The sequence below is a fragment of the Gobio gobio genome (assembly GCF_949357685.1).
Source record: "Gobio gobio genome assembly, chromosome: 22".
Lineage (NCBI taxonomy): Eukaryota > Metazoa > Chordata > Actinopteri > Cypriniformes > Gobionidae > Gobio > Gobio gobio.
In genome coordinates, this window is record NC_137118.1 from 28,156,740 (window position 1) to 28,180,091 (window position 23,352).

At 40.1% G+C, this 23,352-nt stretch overlaps 1 protein-coding gene across 1 annotated transcript in view; it reads left to right on the forward strand.

The window, feature by feature from the left end:
* fbn2a (fibrillin 2a) overlaps window positions 1-23,352 on the forward strand; it is a gene marked incomplete at its 5' end in the record, with an annotated part of 230,050 nt that overhangs the window by 70,029 nt on the left and 136,669 nt on the right. The window contains 10 exons of the mRNA XM_079803998.1: window positions 279-332; window positions 4,289-4,414; window positions 4,678-4,803; window positions 9,841-9,960; window positions 10,169-10,306; window positions 14,779-14,829; window positions 14,918-15,043; window positions 21,792-22,019; window positions 22,141-22,266; window positions 22,589-22,717. Coding sequence (XP_079660124.1) covers window positions 279-332; window positions 4,289-4,414; window positions 4,678-4,803; window positions 9,841-9,960; window positions 10,169-10,306; window positions 14,779-14,829; window positions 14,918-15,043; window positions 21,792-22,019; window positions 22,141-22,266; window positions 22,589-22,717 — 1,224 coding nt within the window. The remainder of the gene's footprint in view (window positions 1-278; window positions 333-4,288; window positions 4,415-4,677; window positions 4,804-9,840; window positions 9,961-10,168; window positions 10,307-14,778; window positions 14,830-14,917; window positions 15,044-21,791; window positions 22,020-22,140; window positions 22,267-22,588; window positions 22,718-23,352) is intronic.

Genomic DNA, 23,352 nt, shown 5'->3' on the forward strand with positions numbered 1-23,352 from the left:
TGATTATGATCTACTGTTACTTGTATCAGTACATTTCAGTACATCAGTACATACATTTATCTTGTAGCTGCTTTAATTTTCATATATATAATAAATATGAGTGGTTCTGAGGAGGGGACACTTTTTTGTTGCAAAACCGGTTGTTAGATGCAGTTTATTCGAGCTAATGCATTCACAAGTGTTAGTCTGATTAAACAACATCTGTAAATGGCATGTTATCTTTTCACACAGATTTGAGGTATTCACTGCTGTCATATGTTTTTCTCTCGCTTTTCTAGTTGAATTTCAGGCCTTGTGTGCGAGCGGTGCTGGATTTTCTGCTGATGGCAAAGGTAATTCTGATGTCATGCTTCATGTTTTATGTTTTATTCTATAAACAGGCTGGAACTTTTGCGTCATTTTACAGCCTTCATGAGTCTATGGTAGTTGCCAAAAGTAGGACAAACTAAGCAAACTAAATGGAATAAAAATGTATAATAAAAAAAAAATAAAAAAAAATAAAAATACATATATATATATATAATTAAACTATAATAAATAATAAAACTAATTAAAAAAAACTTTAACGTGAAACGTGAAAAAAACATTTGAAAAAAATTCTAAATATGAATACATTTTCATTTATTCATTTTGCAGACGCTTTTTTCCAAAGTAACTTACAACTAAGGAATACAGGATGTGATCTGTCATGAAGAGGCGAATAATCGCAAAAAGTGCTCAAAATACAAACTTATAAAATAAGTTTCAGACATTGCTTAGGTGCATTGTAAGTAAGCGTTCAATGCCTTGAACTTGATGCAAGCAGCGAGTAGTAGCCAGTGCATAGAGATGAAGGTGTGATGTGGGCCCTTTTGGGCTCGTTGAAGATAATACGTGCCGCTGCATTCTGAATCATTTGACGCGTTTTGATTGCACACAATTGAAGTCCAGCCAGAAGCGCATTAAAGTAGAATAGAAATGACCAGGGCCTGGACGAGAATCTGTGTTGCATGCTCTGTTAGGAATGGTCTGATCTTCCTGATGTTGTGCAGCGCAAACCTGCATGACCGAGCTGTCTTTGAAATGTGGTCTTATAAGGACAGCTGGTCATCAAAGGTTACTCCAAGATTTCCGACCAACCTTGATGGGGTAATCAAAGATGAACCTAGCTAGACAGTGAGTAGAGTCGGGTTGGCAGGGAAGACGAGAAGCTCTGTCTTTGCCAGGTTGAGCTGCAGGTGATGTTCTTTCATGCTGAGATGTCTGCCAGACAGCTTGAGATTCGTGCAGCTACTGTGAGATCATCTGGTTGAAATGAAAGGTAGAGCTGAGTGTCATCAGCATAGCAATGGTATGAGAAGCCATGTGCTTGCATGATGGGTCCCAGTGATGTAGTGTATATGGAGAAGAGTCAAGTCAAGTCAAGTCAACTTTATTTATATAGCGCTTTTAACAATGTAGATTGTTTCAAAGCAGCTTTACAGTGTTAAACAGGAAAATAATGCAGCATAATTTTTTTCAGCTGTATAGCCATTCTGGAAAAAACGCTGATGTCATCAGTTCATTTCAATTATCATACAGTGACAGTGTGGGCTTTAGTGGAAGAGAGATTGTTTTGGCTGTAAAAAAAAAAAAGTTATTGTCCAGCTAAATTAAGTTTTTGATTGATTCATTTCCAATGTAAAAAATCATTAGTTATTTACTTTGGGGCCACTTACACGACACCAGTAGAAAACTCTCAATGCATTCCGGCCACTCATCCGCACGGCAACAGCGTTTTTAAACAATACTGTTCTCATCTTCGTGTAAACTTAAAAAAAAAAAAGCAAATCTGTGAAAACGGTGACGGCATACATGTAAGTATTACGTGTTTAGACTATAGGCAAGCGTGTTTGAATGCGTATGTGCGCGGGCATGTCGTTTTTCTTTACAAAATGACCGCCAAATTACTTGTCTGGCATGCATAATACTGCGTTTTTTGTCGTTTCTGATAATTTTGATAACGTTTTAATCTGTACAGAGGGAAAGTGAAGTGAAGGAGGCCTTCACAGGGGAGAATCTAGTTGACACAGTCTCTGCTGACACTTCAGGGATGTGTTGGTCATGTCTAGGCGCAGGTCCACCATCTGATCTGGATACGGCCTTGATCCGGCAGACTACTGTAAACCTCAGGATAAACAGAGAGACTAATATTAGCGTTGATGCCATTCTTCTTATTATGTAACGAGTACATCAGGTGTTATGGGAAGTGTTCCCGGTTCTGGCTGACCTAGTTAATGCAGCCTAACAATCATTTAAAGGTGAACTATGTAAGATTTTTGCATTAAAATGTCCAAAAACCTCTAGGCCAGTGTTATATATTTTGTTCAGTTGAGTACTTTGAATATCCCAAATGTTTCCAACTATTTGTAAATCGTGAGAAATTGCTATTTTAACCAAGGAACCGGGACGTGTGAGCTATGCGTTTGAGGGAGCCGCCTGTCGATTGCATCATATCTGCGTTAACCTAGGTTACCGGTTTTATTTAGCAGAAACGCTGTACTCTCACTGCAGTGTGAACAAGTGTCATAGCAGCCGCCGAGAGAACGGCAGAGTAACGTCATAACATCCTCAACACACTCAGATATATCTAATCCGATAAACAGAGTTGCGTTACCTCATACTCATGACTGGAAAAGTGGAAGTGGCACCGTGTCATAATAAAAGTCCCGCCGGCGACTATGCCATAATAATAGTCCCGCTCTTCAATCGCTCCTGCGGCCTTGCTCAGCTCCACAACACTCGGTCCTGCTCTGCTTCATATTACAATAACGTTAATAATCGCATCTATGAACATGATTTCTGCCCGAGTCCTATCCTGACTCTTTTCCACCGGCTGTGAGGTGAAGACCACATGTCCCAAGATTCTGCGCTCAAACGTGGTGTCATCAAACTACGCTTTTTTGAACAGGCAACCTCTAGTGTACGGAAAAGTTACATAGTGTAGCTTTAACTGATTTGAATAATACAAATTGATAATGTTCTCTGTGTATGCCATAGTAAAGAGATGCGTTTTTAGTCTAGATTTAAACTGACAGAGTGTGTCTGCTTCTCGAACAATGCTAGGAAGACTTCCAGACTTTTAGGTGCTAAATAGAAAAAGGATCTACCGCCTGCAATTGATTTTGATATCCTAGGTATTATCAACAGGCCAGAGTTTTGAGATTGCAATAGATGTGAAGGACTATAATGAGTTAAGAGCTCGTTCAATTAGTGGGGAGCTAAACCATTTAGTGCTTTGTAAGTAATTAGCAAGATTTTAAAATGTATGCAATGTTTAATAGGGAGCCAACGCAGTGTTGACAGAACTGGGCTAATATGGTCATACTTCCTGGTTCTAGTAAGAACTCGAGCTGCTGTGTTTTGGACCAGCTGGAGTTTATTTATCAGGCTTGCAGGGCAACCACAGAGTAGAGCATTACAATAATCTAGCCTTGAAGTCATGAACGCATGAACTGACTGTTCAGCATTTTGCGTTGAGAGCATATGTCGTAATTTAGATAGAAGAATGCGGTTTTACAGATGCTAGAAACATGGCTTTCAAATGAAAGTATCGGTATCAAAGAGCACACACAGGTTCCTAATTGACAACAAGGACTTAACAGAGCAGCCATCAAGTGTTAGACAGTATTCTAGGTTACTATGTGTGGAGTTTTTTGGTCCAATAATTAGAATATCTGTTTCAGAATTAAGTAGTAAGAAATTAGTAGTCATCCAATTTTTTATATAAGCTATGCATTCCGTTAATTTGGTGAATTAATAAGTTTTGTCAGGGCGCGAAGAAATATAGAGCAGAGTATCATCAGCATAACAGTGAAAACTAATGCCATGCTTATATCTATAACTTCCTAATTATATTTATAACAAAAATAACACTGCCATCCAGCAACAAGGCGCAAGTTTATGAGTTTTTGTGTTTGGAATGTGTGATTCTCAGTCGTTTTGTGTAATAAAGCCCAGTTTTTCTCTGAAACCGTTTAAAAAGTCAGCAAGTGTATGATACAGTGTTATAAAACCTGTTCAGATGTCAAAAGTCTTCCAATCTGTATTCCAACAAAATTACTCACTGCTGAGTAAGTGCAATGGGTTACCATGTTGTTAATTCATATTGACGTTCTGTATTCAGTATGTTGTCATAACCTCATGTAACACTGTGTGTTCACTACAAGAAAGACTTCTCCATTTCTCACAATGTGAAATATGAAAGTGGCATTTTACCTTTTAAATTAATTTTAAACTTAATAATATTTTGTGTTTCTTTGTGAGGCAGACATTAATGAGTGTACTCTGGATCCTGAAATCTGCTCTAATGGAGCGTGTGAGAATCTCAGAGGAAGTTTCCGCTGCGTCTGTAACAGCGGCTATGAAAGTGACCAGACTGGCAGAAACTGTCTGGGTCAGTTGATCTTTAATATGCACAGATGAGTTTCTGACAGCGCACCACACAACTCACACCTGAGAGTTGAATTCATATAGTTTTTTCCATTTTAAATATCCATTTAATGCAAATGAATGTAAATTGGCAACACCGTTTCCTTAAGGAATATTGCTGTACAGTGTAAAAAAAATACTTTATGATGTGGAATTACAGAAGTCAAGTGTTTTCTGATGTGTCTCATGACCCATCATCCTCTCAGGGTTTGCTTTCTGTGTTTGCAGATATTGATGAATGTGTAGTGAACAGTGTCCTCTGTGATAATGGCTTGTGCAGGAATGTTCCCGGGAGCTACAGCTGCACATGCCCGGCTGGATACACCTTCAGACACGAAACTGAGACGTGTGAGGGTCAGTTACTCTTAGGCACTTGTGTTGTTTCAGTTTTTTCATTTCAGTTCCCCTATATATGTAGAAACACGCTGTAAATTCCAGAGGCAGGTGTTTACTGTATTGCACCTGAAATCAGACAGGCCTTATGTGCCCTTACACGTCTGGTGAAGTAGAAAATAGTAGTCTCTTAGGCTCGCTAAAGCCCTATTCGAATGGTAATTGTTTCTCTTGGGATTGTAAGTTATTTTCAACATTTACAGGGGCTAGTCCATGATTTTATTGCCGTACAAATCCAGAATGTTAGTGTTTTTCTCCCACCACCTGCGTAAAAATCCCCAGCCGAATTACCTACTTTTTTTTTATTCACTGTTTAAATCCTTTTTGTCCACATCACTGCTCAAATATAATAATTAGGATATTATTTTCCTATTATTAAAATAAATATGAATTTATTCCTATTATTCCAAGCATATGACTTTACTCAGCAGCCATATCACCCTGTAGCCCAAGACTGGTTGCCCACTGAAGCTAAGCAGGGTTGAGCCTGGTCCGTACCTGAGATGGGAGACCTCCTGGGAAAACAAGGTTGCTGCTGGGAAAGGTTGAATTATTAATTGTTATTAATATGACATTAGGGGCCCTATCTTGCACCCAGCGCAATTGACTTTGTACACCGTGTCATTCCTATTTTGCACCCGCGCAAAGCGCGCTTTTCCCTCCACAGAAGCACGTCGCTAAACTAGTGAATGAACTTGCGCTACCTGGGCGGTTCAGCGCAAAAAAGGAGGCGTGTTCCGGCGCAAACAATCCCTGGTGCTATTTTGCTGTTCCATTAAACAATTGCGCCACTGACCAGAAAAAACCTAGTCTAAAGTCAGTGGCGCGTTGCGCGTTGTTCATTATGCTATTTTAAGGGCGCATGCTTGACCATAATGTATAGCGTGCACAACGCGCATACACTTTGCTCATGTAATCTACACAGATGCAACAGTTATTTTTGCAAATCATAAATTGTTACACTAAAAAATATTAACACATGAGATGACGGAAATCATTGTGGTGTGCCACGAAGATGTGAAAAAATAGGCATAAATCTAGCTTACAAATTATTCAGGCTAATTGTAGTCTAATAATTAAGGAGACCTGTTTGCCCAATAGTGGCAACTTCTGGCAAGACATATATGTATATAAGGACATCTAACAAATTGGTTTGTCCGTCAAGAACCAGGAAAAAAAATCGGTAAGGGTGGACGCAGCGATGTCCTCTGCTGGCGTCAGGTCCTGAGTAGAGGCAGATCCACCTCCCGTTTCACGGCGTGCCCGATTGATGCTGGCAAGCTTGGACTTTCCCCGTCTTCTGATGTCATTGTAGCGCTTGCGGCACTGGTGCGACGTCCTGGGGATGCCAGCTGATGAAACAATTGTGGCTATTTCCTCCCACGCCTGTTTAACCGACGCTATTTTGGGTGGGTTTCTCCCATCCCCATACAACTTCACTTCTCTGTCTTTCACTGCTCTTACAAGAACATCAGTCTCCTCGGCTGTGAACCGCTCCTGGCGTGCGCCTGGTAAATACGCCATAATAATAGCAATCCATAATGGAACTTGCGCACCTGCTTTTACAGGGAATGTTGGATGACGCTCTGATTGGTTTATTCACGTTACGCCCAAACCACACCTATGAATAATGAAGCTACTTCAGACCAACCCATTTTAGATTTGCGCCGGGCGCAAGAGCCATTTATCCCGCCGGGAAAATAGCAACAGCGCCGAGACCCGCCCACAAAGTTACTTGCGCTTCGCGCTTTGACACTTGCGTTTCAGATCGTTAAAATAGGGCCCTAGGTGTGTTCGACGGCGGCGGCCGGATGCAACTGATCGACGAGAGTAGCCGCGTGCAGGCGGGGAGGAGCTGTAAACGGAGACGTGAAGTCGGACACTTTCTGCTTCCCGCAGTGACGCTTGCGCTGTGTTTGCATACTTTTTCAGCTGGAGTGAAATAAATGCAATATTTGGCAATACACAGATGTTTCAGAGACATTATTGTCATGTAATACTTTATGTACTGCTTAATACAGCGTCTGTTTGTACAAGAATAAAGTTCAACATATAAGCCTACACTATCAATGAAGTGGGGTCTACGTTTTTAATCAGTTTTATTTTGATAAACATGACAGTATAACATCGCGACTACATGAAAGTAGGTTTTACTGTTATAAAAAACAGATTTGTGGAGCTTTAGTGGAGCTGAAGGTTTTAGAATAAACATGAAACACACGTGGTCATGCGGTGAATCTGGCCAATCGTGGAACAGCAGTGTCGTCATCAGAGTCCGTGCAGCCTCATGCAGTCGCTCTCGAGAAACTGCACCGGCTGTATTAAGGTGCAGATCCACTTGTCCGTGCAACACTTCTGTCGCGCCGCACTCCACTTTATTCATTTATTTTATATTTATATGGGTGACGTCAAGCGACTTTAACGCGCCCGCAAAGCATTCCGGGAAGGCGGCGCTGCATCTGAACAAATGCCGTGCATCAAAAAAGCTGACCGAAGCTCAACTTTATGCAAATGAATCCGTTGAACGCGACGCGACTATCCAATAGAATTAGAGCACATGGAGACGGAGGGAAGTCTCTCGCCGGTCCTTTGTTTTTCATGTTTTTCACAGCGCTAAACTTGAGGAATGCCCATCAACATACACATGAAGGGAAGCGTCACAACACCACGCTTCAGTCGTGCCGCAAAAGTGGATCTGATGATACGCGTTCAACGGATTCATTTGCATAAAGTTGAGCTTCGGTCAGCTTTTTTGACGCGCGGCATTTGTTCAAATGCAGCGCCGCCTTCCCGGAATGCTTTGCGGGTGCGTTAAAGTAGCTTGACGTCACCCATAGGAATAAAGTGGAGTGTGGCGCGACAGAAGTGTTGCACGGACAAGTGGATCTGCACTTTTAGCCCCGGTTATACTCGCGCCTGGCTCCGCAGCGCGAGCTCCGCTAACTGCGTGCGCTCCTCCCCCAAACGGACGAGGCGTTTATAGTCGACGCGCGCGCCGTTGTAGTATTCTGTGAAACGACAGGGGGCGACTTGGAGTTATTGTTCTTAAATCCGTCGAAAGCAGGAACGAAGAAGTAGTTTACCGGAACAGGTGAACATGGCGTCCCGCAAGCCGTTCGTGGAACATAAACGAACCCACATGAGCCCCGTAACTTTACAAGAGAGACTGGCCGTCACACTACGTGTTCTTGCGTCTGGCAGTAACCAAAAGTGTGTTGCCTCCAGTTACAAGTTGGGCTCGACCACAGTTTCGTTGATTGTAGTACAAGTACATTTCCCCAAATTTTGCAGATGGTTTTTATACTATATATATATATATATATATATATATATATATATATATATATATATATATATATATATATATATATATATATATATATATACTATATTTTAACTAAATCCAATTTTGCGCGAACAATTCGCGCCACATAAGTTCTTCATTAGGCTGAAACGCGGGCTAGTGAGAGATTGCCTGTTTGTCACGATTACGTGTAAAGTCCCAAAGGATGTAGTCCCTTTTAGCAACTTGTTAGCAACCACCGTTTTTAAGACACAATAAAGTTTTAAAAAATCACAAGCAGGTTTTAACTAATGTGTTTTATGTCATAGATCAAAACGTGAAAATATTTAGAGGCTTTGTTAACCACAGACCTTATTTCAGGCGATTTAGCAAAAACCCATTCAAAAAACCCTTAGACTTTAGGGCGAGGGAACCGGAAGGGCTAAAATGCTAACTCACTTCCGCGTTTTGGCCTACAAAGTGACGTCATGACTTCGGCACTCTATTTATTTACAGCAGACAGTCATGTAACAGACCATGTGAGCAGCAAGTTCCTGGGTTCATAGGGTCACAAAACTTGCTCCTCCACCAGGAATAAATCGGCATCCGAATGCAGTTGTATCACTGAGGTGCCATGCAAATTTATTTTTACGGACGTCCACATGAGAAAAATTTCCGTCCGAATAGGGCTTAAGGCTGCATTTATTTGATTAAAAAATATGCACGTGCATACCCTGCATACCCAGACGCTACAGTATGTCACTGAACTGGAGTAATGATGGTGAAAATGTTGCTTTGATCATAGGAATAGATTACATTTTATATGTCTGTGTGGTGTTTTTAATATTCTTTAAGACAAACCATGTGCAAATTCATGTCAACACCATTACTGAGTATTTTCTTGCGGTTTGAAATTGACAGTGTTTCTTATGTCACAAATTACCTTGTAACCAAGAATATTTTTTTCACAGGAAAAAAAACATTTAAATATGTCATTTCGGTGATCAAAGATGAGTTTTGAAAGGATAAAATTATTGAATACAGGGGGAATGTAACATATATCCACATAGAAAAACTCTGTGAAAACCTCTATGTACTGTTGTTTCTCACACCAGTCAGATCATTTAAAGGGGACCTATTAAGTCTCAGATGTCTACAGAATGTGTGAAGTTTCAGCTCAAAATACCCCAAAGATCATTAAACGCCCATTTTTTTTAATGGAAGGAAAACATGCCGTTTTCGTGCTTTCCAGAAGAGGGTGGAGTCTGTACAGCTCGTGCCTCAGAATACTCTGCCAAAAACTAAAACATCTGTTTGGTTTTGATTATCATCTCTATCGCGGCCATGCTCACGTGACATTGCAGTTCTTCATCATCATGAAAGTTTATTATCTGCATGCATTTTAAAGCCATATAAGTTTAAACTTCTGATATATGGTTTTCTGGGCATTAGACAGTTTCTGCTCTTGAGTGGAAAAACTTCGGTAGCTATATATGTGATGTTGGACATTCAACATTGGAGCACATTTCTGAATGGCTCATTTTGAGACACTGTTTCAGATTTATGGGGAAAATAAACAGAGTGGATGGATTTTTACCACAATAGGGTGGTTGTGTACACACACTACAGACAAAAACAAAATAAAAGTGAATTTTGCATAATAGGTCCCCTTTAACCTTTCAGATTGTCAAACCTATCATTGTTCTGTTCTCCAGACGTGAATGAGTGTGCAAGCGGCCCTTGTGTTAATGGAGTCTGTAAAAACAGTGCGGGCTCCTTCTCCTGTGAGTGCTCACTAGGAAGTAAACTGGACTCCACTGGACTTTTATGTGTTGGTAAATGTACATTTTAAATCATGTACACACACCTCAATATGATTTTAATTCCATGATTCACATAATGTTGGGGGGAAAAACTAATTTTAAATATATATATATATTTTTTTTAAATATTTCTCGATATTAAAAAATACTACCGTGTTCTTTTTCTTGTCTGTTATTGTGTGTGTATTTTGATTGTGCTCATGGAGGTTTATTTCCACAGACAGTCTGAAGGGCACGTGCTGGTTAACCCTCCAGGATGGCCGCTGTGAAGTGAACATTAATGGAGCTACACTGAGATCACAGTGCTGTGCCACGCTGGGAGCGGCCTGGGGCAGCCCATGTGAACCTTGTCAAACTGGTATGAAAACACTGCTGCTTACTGTACAGAGTTCTAGAAGTACTACTAGTGTACTAGACACTACCGTTAAAAAGTTTGGGGTCGGTAAGATTTTTTAAATGTTTTTAAAAAAAGTATCATCACCAAGGCTGCATTTATTTGATTAAAAAAAGTGATATTGTGAAATATTATTACAGTTTAAAATAACTGTTTTCTATTTTAATGTATTTTAAAGGAATCCCATGGTGTTGAGACTTGTATGGCTTAATATAACATAAATTATGTGTCTTACTGAAATATGTAGTTGAAAACCCATGAAAGATCCACGTTTTTAAAAAAATCCATTATATTTGGACAATGGGCGGCGCCATTTTGTTTGCGTTCTAGGTTGATGACGTAGAATGGTTGTCAACTGGCGCTACCCATAGCTATTTTTTACCACAACACACCTCGAATAATGTTTCAGAGTTAAACAAAACCGATCAATTGCTTTGTAATTGCATTCAAAACTCACTCAAACACGCATGTGCACACAAACGCTCTCTCACACACATTACACATCAAAAAATCGGTCACACACACACACACACACACACACACACACACACACACACACACACACACACACACACACACACACACACACACACACACACACACACACACACACACACACACACACACACACACATCTGACAGCTCTGTTCTCAATCGAGATGTGTTATGGGCTGCCCTCGTCAGTCTCCACGACGGGCTGAATCTGAAATCGCCCCCTAAAACCTCATTCACTTTTCCCTACGTTATCCACTAATTCAGTTCACTTGATGAGTGAATGAAAACGATTGAGTGAATTCGGACAGCTGTTGTGTGTACATCAGCTGTACACTCATTATTGCGATTCATTGTGGGATAGAATGAGGGCACTCATAACGTCCACTATGGTTTCAGACACCACTACAAATGGCTGTCCCCTCAAATAGTGCACTATTTGAGGGTATAGAGTGGCAATTTTGGATTCAGCCAGGGAGAGTGCTGGCCTGCCGAATCGGAACCAGGTGACAAACTAGGTAAGTCAACCTCATGTATAACATTACAGCTGATTGAGCGTGTGTGCGTGCGCACAGTGCGTGGATGTGTGTGTGTGTGTGTGTGTGAGCGCGCCGATCTATTGGTGTGTCTGTCTTTATGTGTGTGTGTGTGTGTGCGAGAGTGAGAGTTTGTGTGCACGTGTGTTTTAAATGCAATTACAAAGCAATTGATTGGTTTTGTTTAACTCTGAAACATTTTTCGAGGTGTGTTGTGGTAAAAATAGATCCGGGTAGCGCCAGTTGATTGCCGAGTGCAACCATTCTACGTCATCAACCTAGAACGCAAACAAAATGGCGGCGCCCATTGTCTAAATATATAATGGATTTTTTAAATAACGTGGATCTTTCATGGGTTTTCTACTACATATTTCAGTAAGAGACATAATTTATGTTATATTAAGTCATACAAGTCTTGACACTATGGGATCCCTTTAAAGTGCCTCCATAAAGTATGTATCCTATAATAGGTTTACTATTATCAAGGTCAAAGGCGCATTCAAGATCAAAATACATTTACATTTTCTCATAATATACATTGCAGCCAGGGTTTGAAATTAACTTTTTCACTCACTGGCCAATTTGGCTACTAAATTTTTAAGTTACCGGCCATCCAGAACTTCTACTAGGCAAAAAAAAATAATTAATTAACCAGATTAACTACGTCTCAGCATATATATATATATATATATATATACATATATATATATATATATATATATATATATATATATATATATATATATATATATATATATATATATATATATATATATATATATATATATATATATATATATATATATATATATATATATATATATATATATATATACACTCACCTAAAGGATTATTAGGAAAACCTGTTCAATTTCTCATTAATGCAATTATCTAATCAACCAATCACATGGCAGTTGCTTCAATGCATTTAGGGGTGTGGTCCTGGTCAAGACAATCTCCTGAACTCCAAATTGAATGTCAGAATGGGAAAGAAAGGTGATTTAAGCAATTTTGAGTGTGGCATGGTTGTTGGTGCCAGACGGGACGGTATGAGTATTTCACAATCTGCTCAGTTACTGGGATTTTCACGCACAACCATTTCTAGGGTTTACAAAGAATGGTGTGAAAAGGGAAAAACATCCAGTATGCGGCAGTCCTGTGGGCGAAAATGCCTTGTTGATGCTAGAGGTCAGAGAGAATGGGCCGACTGATTCAAGCTGATATAAGAGCAACTTTGACTGAAATAACCACTCGTTACAACCGAGGTATGCAGCAAAGCATTTGTGAAGCCACAACACGCACAACCTTGAGTCGGATGGGCTACAACAGCAGAAGACCCCACCGGGTACCACTCATATCCACTACAAATAGGAAAAAGAGGCTACAATTTGCACAAGCTCACCAAAATTGGACAGTTGAAGACTGGAAAAATGTTGCCTGGTCTGATGAGTATCGATTTCTGTTGAGACATTCAGATGGTAAAGTCAGAATTTAGCATAAACAGAATGAGAACATGGATCCATCATGCCTTGTTACCACTCTGCAGGCTGGTGGTGGTGGTGTAATGGTGTGGGGGATGTTTTCTTGGCACACTTTAGGCCCCTTAGTGCCAATTGGGCATCGTTTAAATGCCACGGCCTACCTGAGCATTGTTTCTGACCATGTCCATTCCTTTATGACCACCATGTACCCATCCTCTGATGGCTACTTCCAGCAGGATAATGCACCATGTCACAAAGCTCGAATCATTTCAAATTGGTTTCTTGAACATTACAATGAGTTCACTATACTAAAATGGCCCCCACAGTCACCAGATCTCAACCCAATAGAGCATCTTTGGGATGTGGTGGAACGGGAGCTTCGTGCCCTGGATGTGCATCCCACAAATCTCCATCAACTGCAAGATGCTATCCTATCAATATGGGCCAACATTTCTAAAGAATCCTTTCTGCACCTTGTTGAATCAATGCCACGTAGAAATAAGGCAGTTCTGAAGGCGAAAGGGGGTCAAAAACAGTATTAGTATGGTGTTCCTAATAATCCTTTAGGTGAGTGTATATATACAGCACAAAATTGTTTGTTTTGTGTTTTTCCAAAGCTTATGTCCTGCAGTCCTCATAATACATAACATTGTGTGTTGAAGACGAACCACTCGCGCCCAGCTTACCACTTGGTATTAAAAGTTCTCATTTTCTTTTCTTGGATTCCTTCATTGCTTGGCTGGTCTTTTCATTGGGATCAGTTACCCCAGCAAGTATCGCCACATTATTGTTTTTTTAATCTTCTCTATTGCTTCAATGCAAATGAACAAGCACGCCATATTTGTTGCGTAGTGACGTGTGTGTGTTCAAGTAAGCCAGATATGCACAAATTCTGCGCAATAAGCTGTATTTAATACATCACAATGACTCACGAGTTTAGTATATGTGCTAAATCTGCGCAGATTTAACTTACTCAAACTTCCCCAGCAAAGTGAGTAAAGTATAAGTAACCCACCAAAATGGCCAGTGATTTGACAGCGTTACCCACCACAGTTGATTTTTACCCGCATTTGGCAGGTGTTCATTTCAAACCCTGATTGCAGCATCATCTCTTCTTTCACAGTGTCCGAAACTGTTAGATCAAGGATTCAGTCTCTCTAAACCCCTCCTTCGAGCCTGAGTCCAATAATAAACATTGGAGGAAGTACAGTAGCTGATCACCCCGAACCACCACCGCAAGCACAAATTGAGCAGGATGTTTCTAACACAAAACTACATATTTTTAACACTTACATAGGTTTGTGCAGGAAGTGAGACAGGAATTACGTTTCAGGCAGTTCAGAATCGCTTCTTTCTTTTGACTTTCTTTGAAACTTTACAGACCTTTTACTTTCACAAGCTGCATGTCACACTGCTTGATCCTTCTGAATCATTCTAATATGCTTGAAAAATCTATTTGTGACCAGTTCACTGGACAATAAGACATATTTAAAAGTGGTTTGTACTCAATAATATCTATATGGTATTCGTATGTCATAAGGATGCTTGTAATATTTTATAAGCAGTGCTGACAGTTCCTTGTTTTTATGGTTTGTTGTCGTCTATTTTTATTAAAAGAAAATAACAAAAACAAGATTATTCTCAATATTTCTTATTATCAATGTTGAAAACAGTTAATGCTTATTATTTTTGTGGAAGCTGTGATAATTTTTTTTTAGATTCTTTGATTAATTTAAAGTTAAATAAAAATGTTTAATAATTAGATTTTGTCTCTTTTGATAAATTTAATGTGTACTTTTGAATCGTAGTGTATATGTTAAGTATAATTTGAATTTCAACCTGATGTATGGCTGTATGTCTTTTCAAAGGAAAAGAATGAATTGTTATATGCCTTTCATTTCATGAACACTATTATTAATGTTCACAGATTCTGTATGTGAACAAGGATTTGCTCGGCCAAGAGGAGCTTCATGTGAAGGTGACTGTCATATGTAAAAAATGTTGTCTTGTTAAGCTTACCTAGTTAATCACAATGCTCTTTTTTGTCGCTCTCTCTGTCTCTGTAGATGTGAATGAGTGTGAGGTGTTTCCTGGTGTGTGTCATAATGGACACTGTGTGAACACTAGAGGATCCTTTAAATGTCAGTGTCCAGAGAGTCTCACACTGGATGTCACTGGACGTCTCTGTGTGGGTGAGTCATGCTGGAGTATCAGTTGTCTTCAGCTCTTTGTCATAGTCATTAATTCACCTTCACCATAGCCACTATCACTCCATCAGTCCGTCTTTGGCTTTAATGCCCTGAAATATGTTTTCTGGTCTGAATCTGTGGGAATCCTTCTGATCGTGTGTGGTTTAACCATAACTAGTTTTTTTTATAACTACTTAACTACTACTCCGATAACTTTATTTTATATTAACACTGGCAGTTCCCTTGCTAAAGCTTTTTTGTAGCACGCATGATTTTGTCATAATTTACTCTCCCTCATATCGTTTCATATCCATAAGACTTTCATTCATCTTTAAACACAAATTAAGTTACAAAAAACTGTTAGCACCCCAGAACTAATAAAGTTTTTTATTTTTCAGTCAAGTCGCTTGACACAGACCACTCTAGTCAAGTCAAGTCAAGTCAACCTTATTTATATAGCGCTTTTAACAATGCAGATTGTTTCAAAGCAGCTTTACAGTGTTAAACAGGAAAATAATGCAACATAATTTTATTCAGCTGTATAGCCATTCTGGAGAAAACGGTTATGTCATCAGTTCATTTCAATTATCATACAGTGACAGTGTGGTCTTTAGATCAGTAATTTAGTTTATATGGTTAATTTAGTTTAATAATTAGATTTGGATATTTAGTTGAAAAATTTTGTGTCCCCAACTGAGCACGCCAAAACAGTCTATGGGAGATGCGCCCTTGTGTGACTGCTCTTGAAGCTCTTCTTGAAAACTAGGCACCGTGAATCGGCCACTGGCTCTATGGCCACACCAACGCCCCTAACTTACCATAAGATAGCAGCCCATTCACATTTTGAATTTTGCTCTTCAAGACTCACTCTTGAACTTGTGAATGTTAAAGGATAATAAACCACATTACTCACTGCAAATTAGCGGCTAGCATCAGAGGGCTAGCATCTTCCAGAGCGCTGTGGTGGTTGTGACAGATCCTGTTGCAATTAAGCATACTTGCTGCCTTGGCTTGCGAAGAAGCTGTTGCAGTTTGTGTTGTCTAAGCACTGTTTAGACCGGCCGCTTCAGCTTGCTGGAGGACTGTGTTCCACATTCCCCCCTCCCCTGTATCAGCTGGTTAGTTCACCCAAAAATCAAAATTAGCCCATGATTTACTCATCCTCAAGTCATCCTAGGTGTATATATGACATTCTTCTTTCAGACGAATACAATCAGAGTTATATTAAAAAAGTCCTGGCTATTCCAAGCATTATAATGGCAGTGAATTGTTTGTTTTTGAAGTCCATAAAAGTGCATCTATCCATCATATAACTGCTCCACACTGCTCCGATGGGTTAATAAAGGCCTTCTGAAGCAAAGTGGCGCGTTTGTGTAAGAAAAATATCCATATTTAAAACTTTATAGACAGATTGCCGTACACATCGATTTACGGCAAAAGAGTAACCCCTGACCCTTGACGCATGCATATTGATGAACGCAGAAGCGCAGAGGATAGAGCAAAACAAAACACCAAATTAATTCATGAATTAGAGTCTAAAATGAGAATTTTTAAAGAGAAATGGCGGAGGATTTCGAAATAAGAGAAGAGGGGCTTGAGTTTGTTGCCCAGTCCTATCCGCGAGAGGCGTCAAAGCTTGCGATGCTTCTATACATCACGTCGGGGTTACTCTTTTGCCGTAAGTCGAATTGCGTATGGCTTTCCACTGGAAGTTAGTCATTTTAGTCTATAAAGTTTTAAATATGGATATTTTTCTTAAACAAACGTGCTACTTCGCTTCATTTTAACTCCCTGGAGCCATATGGAGCAGTTATATGATGGATAAATACACTTAAAAAAATGACACAACCATTCACTGCCATTATAATACTTTGAAGAGCCAGTACATTTTTAATATAACTCCCATTTTATTCGTCTGAAAAAATAATGTCATATACACCTAGGATGACTTGAGGGTGAGTAAATCATGGTCTAATTTTAATTTTTGGGTTAACTAACCCTTTAAGTTCTGCTTATGGCTCGTGCCATAAAATGCGACCTTGCACAAATGCTAGTCAAGTCACCTTTATTTATATAGCGCTTTTTACAATGCCGATTGTTTCAAAGCAGCTTCACAGTGTTAAACAGGAAAATAATGCAACAGAATTTGATTAGGCTGTACAGCCACTCTGGAGAAAACAGTGATGTCATCCAGCTCAGTTCAATTATCATATAGTGTCAATGCGGGCAGATCAGTAATATAGTTGAATATTTAGTGTCCCCAACAGAGCAAACCAAAAGCCAAAGGCAACAGAGGTGATGGTGGCAAGGAACCAAACTCCATCAGGTAACAGAATGGAGAAAAAAACCTTGAGAGAATCCAGGCTCAGTCGGGGTGCCAGTTCTCCTCTGGCCAACGAACAAACAGTGTATGATTATGATTCTGGCAACATTACAGGTCAGAAGTCATATTAGATTAGAATATTTGTCCAGTTCCATCTGATAGAAGATCGGAGTCATCACGCCGGAGACGGGTTTGTTGAGGATGTTGTGTCGATGAGGCCTTCACAGGGGAGAGTCTAGTTGACACAGTCTCTGCTGACACTTCAGGGATGTGTTGGTCATGTCTAGGCACAGGTCCACCGTCTGATCTGGATACGGCCCGAATCCGGCTGACTGCAGTAAACCTCGGGATAAACAGAGGGACTAACATTAGCGTAGATGCCATTCTTTTTATGATGTAACCAGTAAATCAGGTGTGGGAAGTGTTCCCGGTTCCGGCTGACCTAGTTAATGCAGCCTAAAACAATCATTTAACTGATTTGAATAATATAAATTGATAATGTTCTATGTGTATACCATAGTAAAGAGATAGATTAGTCTAGATTTAAACTGACAGAATGTGTCTGCTTCCCGAACAATGCTAGGAAGACTGTTCCAGAGTTTAGGTGCTAAATAGGTAAAGGATTGACCGCCTGCAGTTGATTTTGATGTGCTAGGTATTATCAACTGGCCAGGATTTTGAGTCTGCAATAGACGTGATGGAGTATAATGCGTTAAGAGCTTGCTTGTGGCAATCAAATTGAACTGAAAGACTTGCACCGCATTTGTACCACATGTTTTTGTATTGGAGCATGCTTGTTTGTACCACCTGTGTAGGCCTGGGGCATTACAGGACCCATTATCATGCTCAGACTTCTTTAGTTTTTACTTGTGAATGCTCCAGAAGTGAAGAAAGTCATTCCAGGTGAATTTGGAACTGAGTTGCCCTGGTTCAGACCCTCTTCTTTCCAAATTAGTCATGGGGAAGAGGATGAGGCTCAAGCAGCTGAGTGGGATGCACAGCTGACTTTGTGATGAGAACTACAAGGTGCAGTAAGCAGGCTGTGGGTCGTCCTATGGGGCTGATGGTAGCAGTACAAAGACATCTGTAGTTTAACTTGTCTAGAACCATGAATAAGGATTGCCTATTGTTTCTCAATGCACCTATGTCCCTAGGTCCCTATATGGGCTTTTTGGATCAGCGATAGAAGCCATGCAATCCTGCTGCAAGTCCAAGAAAAAGGAGGATGAGGCTTTTAATTGCCTTTTGCCCCTCAGGCAAGTGCAGCCGTCACCAGGTACCTTCTCATTTTACCTCAACAACACATGGTTTTAATCGGTCACAGTGTTGCTGGGCCCCCAGTAGGTGACCCCAACCAACAGGCTGTTCAGCGGAGCATCCTGCTTACACTATAGGGCAGTAAGCTTTCCACGCACTGTTAAGCAACCCATTCTGCACCGAATTCAGTGTGGTTAGCTTAGAGGTCACTTTATGGCATTTATACCATTTATACCTATGCATGTTTACCCCTCCGGCTAACAGCTTTCTATCCTCCGCCGTTCTCATGGATGGAATGTCAGAGGCTACATGCCCTGTGTCTTTTACACACTCTGCTCATCTATCTAGATGGAACTTGTGATTTATGACATTGTCAGCAAATATTTGTGTTTTGTGGAGCCAATGAAGGGATGGTCTTAGGCTGGCCACACACTTGAAGATTTTATCTCATAATTTGGTGAAACACTACAGATGTGATATCACTGCACCTAATATCTTGCATGTGGTTCTGCGAGCAGGGATGCCGTTATCAGAATCATTTATTTTACATTTACATTTAATCATTTAGCAGACGTTTTTATCCAAAGTGACTTACAAATGAGGAGAGCAATAGAAGCAATCAGAAAAACAAGGGGCAACAGCGTGCAAGTGCTGTAACAAGTCTCAGTTAATCTAGCGCAGTACACATACAATTTTTTATACAGACCAGGGCTGCCCCACAATTTCAATCATCTTTCAGAGCATATAATTCGAAATGTGAATTGGCTGCTGGCTGGTCTTATAGTAAGTTGGGGCCATAAAGCCAGCCGCCAGTTCATGTTGCCTAAGGAGTGTTTAAGGAGAATTTCAAGAGCAGTCGTGCAAGGGTGTAACTCCCATTGAGTGGTCTGTGTCTCACTCCTTTCCCTCAGAGATACGGCAATACTATGACATCACATGAAACGCCTGTGCGTAAAAAGGGTACCTGCACTAGACGTCATGAGCTTCATTGTCTGAAGGAGACAAGCAGGCGTGCCCGAGGCATGGCAACGTGACACAGTGTCTCATTTCATTTTTGGGAAACATCTCAGTTACGTATGTAACCTTTGTTCCCTGAAGTAGGAATGGAGAGGTCACGTCGGAACGTACAGACGAATTGGGATCTTGCCTGAGAGCCCAATCACCTTTGAGTGTAAACTAAATGAGCCAGTGGACATCTCGCAAATCTCGCTGATGATCACATCTGCTTCCCTAGAGATTTACCATCTACTGGATTGTGATGTGCGGCAATAGTGGCAATATAAACTTTCAGGTTGGAGGAACACAGCCTACACCCTGCAGGAAGGATAGCACAGCTCTGATCAGGCATTTCCAGGGGTCTTCCCGGAGAGAAGAACACCACTCAATGAACAGGTTCCACTTCAGGCCGTAAGCGCGCATCGTAGAGTCTCCATTCTCCCGGAAGTGTAGGCTGTCATTAGAGCTTGCCGGCTGCACGATTGAGCACGCCCGGTATATGAATGGCACGGTGCGACCTCAGATGCTTCTGACTCAATATGAGATGACGGGCGAGTTGCGCCTTCAGCCAATCAAGATTGGCGTATTTTACACATGCTTCAGATGCGTTCTCATTGTGTCAACACCATGATGCAGTGTTGAGTTCCCTCAAAAGGGAACCGAGCTGAATAAAAGCTAAATTAAATCTTCATTGTGTAAAACATTCTTGTCACTTCAGAAGACTTTAATTTTTAAAGTTTTTGAAGCTTGAAAATTTTTGTTGCATGAACTTTCAATTGAGGAGAATGCTAAAAACATCTTTTTTTTTTTTTCCGAAGAAAGATTAACAAAAGTCTTATGGGTTTGAAACGACAACAATGAGAGTGAGTAAATTATATGTTTTTAATTTTGACTGAAGGATCCCTTTAATCTCTAACACGTCTTCGTATCAGGACTGGGGCTGGGCAGTATGATGGTATATACTAGGGGTGTCGAAATTAATCGTTTCTTCGATGCAACGTGATGCAGACATGGGCGATTCGGTATCGGTTCAGTAATAGACCATAACGATTATAATGTACTGATTATTTTCTGACGTCATTTGTCACATACGTGCATTGTCGCGGTAGCATACAATGGCAGGGAGGTGAGACGTGAGTGCGAATAATAAAAAATGCTCCAACTTCTTTAAAAGCCGACATTGGGCACATTTCGGGTTTTATGAACAACCTGGTAAGGACGACCTGGAGAACACATGTGCTATGTGTAAATCAAAGCTATCTGATTTATCAAAACGATTTAATTTACACTTGCGCGCATAAATTTATCTCCGCAAAACAGATATAAATCCGATCTTCAATTCCCGCACTATATGCACATGTAATGGAGTTCACGTCACTGAAAACAACAGATATGAGCTACATTTTATTGATCATCAGCTAATTTCAAAATCAAAGACCACAATAGGAGAGAGCGCGGCAACAGCACTGGTAAGATCATTCAGTTTCTTTACATTTAATGCATATGATTGTATGTTGAGCACCTACGACTTTACTTTCAGTAGTTTGTGTGCTGGCTTGATGAAGAGATACGCAGCTACTTGTCTGCGCCGATTCGTGCTTCAGTAGTGCTGTCATATCTGGCTATAACATGTCATATAGCCCATAACACGCTCTCACACGTTAATTTTTTTTAGCATTGTTGCGAGGAGTAAAATTTACATATGTGGTTTCAACAACCAGATGCTTTTAGACTTTAGTTTTGACTGTAATGCGGCCCAGACCACCTTCTGAAGTGGCTTTTAGTATTTTGTGTATTTGTTCTAAATCCTCCTGTTGTCTTCTGTGCCCAGACTTGAGTTTTGTTTGATACATTCAAGAAGCGTGTTTTCTTTGAGCAGGTCAAATTAAAGGTTCAGTTCATATAACTGACTGACAAAATTGTATACATGAGGATGCAGTGCATCGTCAATGCATTGTGATGCATCATGATATTGAATTGAACCGAATCGATGGCATGATAATCGTAATCGAACCGAACCGAATCGAACTGAGACCAGTGTAGGTTCACACCCTTAGTATATACTGTGCAGCAGTAGAAATACATCAGCCACTAGTGATTGTGCTGTACTATTTATACCTTACTTTATCTGTGCAGTGATTAAAAAGTGATGGGAAGTGTATTTTTTTTCTCCAGATGTTCGTTCAGAACCCTGTTTCCTAACCTATGATGAAGACGCGTGTACGCAGCCGGTACCAGGACGGTTCCGTATGGACTTGTGTTGCTGTACGGTGGGTTTGGCATGGGGCAAAGAGTGTGACTTATGCCCTGAGCCTGGCACACGGCAGTTTGATGCTCTGTGCCCAAGAGGACCAGGCTTCGCCAACAAAGGCGACATGCTCACTGGCAGAGCTGTTTATAAAGGTCAAATAAATCTATTTGCTCTTGAGAATTAAGCTCTCACTGTAGCTCTCACTGTTCATAGATGCTGTTTAACGTTCATATTGTTTAAATAATGAGGTTCATGAAATTCCCTCTTTCTCAGATATAAATGAGTGTAAAGTTTTCCAAAGCATCTGTATTTATGGAAAATGTCGGAACACCATTGGAAGCTTCAGATGTCGTTGCGACAGTGGGTTTGCACTGGATACCAATGAGCAAAACTGCACAGGTGATACTGAGTGTCTGTGAAGAAAAAGCCAATCATATTCATCAGTAAAGATTGAGTGGAGAAATTTCTTAACGTTTTTATGAGGACAGTAGTAAATAAAAATAGATATTGGGGTTTTTTGCTACCACAGTTGCATTCTTCAAAAAATGATGTGCTGCCCTATATGACCCAATGATATAAACTGTTTTATATGAATATTTCCATATGTTACATAATTTTAAGATTATTTTTTTGTGCTACCTTTTGAGTTTCTGTACATACATTCAGCTGAAATTGATAAAACATTTAATGTGTTTCTTTGTGTGTGCATGAATTTTCACAGATATTGACGAGTGCAAGATCTCTCCTGATGTTTGTGGTCATGGCACGTGTGTGAACACCCTGGGCAGTTTCCAGTGCGACTGTTTCCCTGGCTATGAGAGTGGATTTATGATGATGAAGAACTGCATGGGTGAGTGACTCTTTGTAGCTACCTGGCTTAATAACGGATTGAGTCTTGGACTGGTGATTCCCACACTTTATTGCGATCATCGTTGGACACCATAAACATCGCCATCATGCGTCGCGGGAATCAACCCGTAAGAGCTTTGTACAAAACAAAAACAGCAAATGAATAAACCATAAAACAAACATACATGAAAACAAATAAATAAACTAAATAATTCAAAACGTACCCAAACATACTACAACATTACAAACAAACAATCTTTACACAAAGAAACAAATTCAAAACACACGGATAACAAATGTCAAAGACCGTACCTTGTTCTCCATTTAAACCAGAAGCTAAAAACTCCTTGCACTGTGAACCGTTAATGCTACGACCTTATGCGTCTAGGCCTCGTTCCGTACTGAACCGTTTGGACAACACTCAATATATCCACATCCTCTGCTCTCTCAACCGGATGTCAAAATAAAAGACCTTCGTTATCATAACATAAATGAAACCAAAGAAAAGCTGGAAAACAAATACCACGCAGAAATACACAAACATCAAAGTGCAAACATCACACCAAGTGTACAAGTACAAATAATTTCCCAGTGTCCTCTTTTTTTTATTTTATTTAACTTTTTTATTTTTTTACA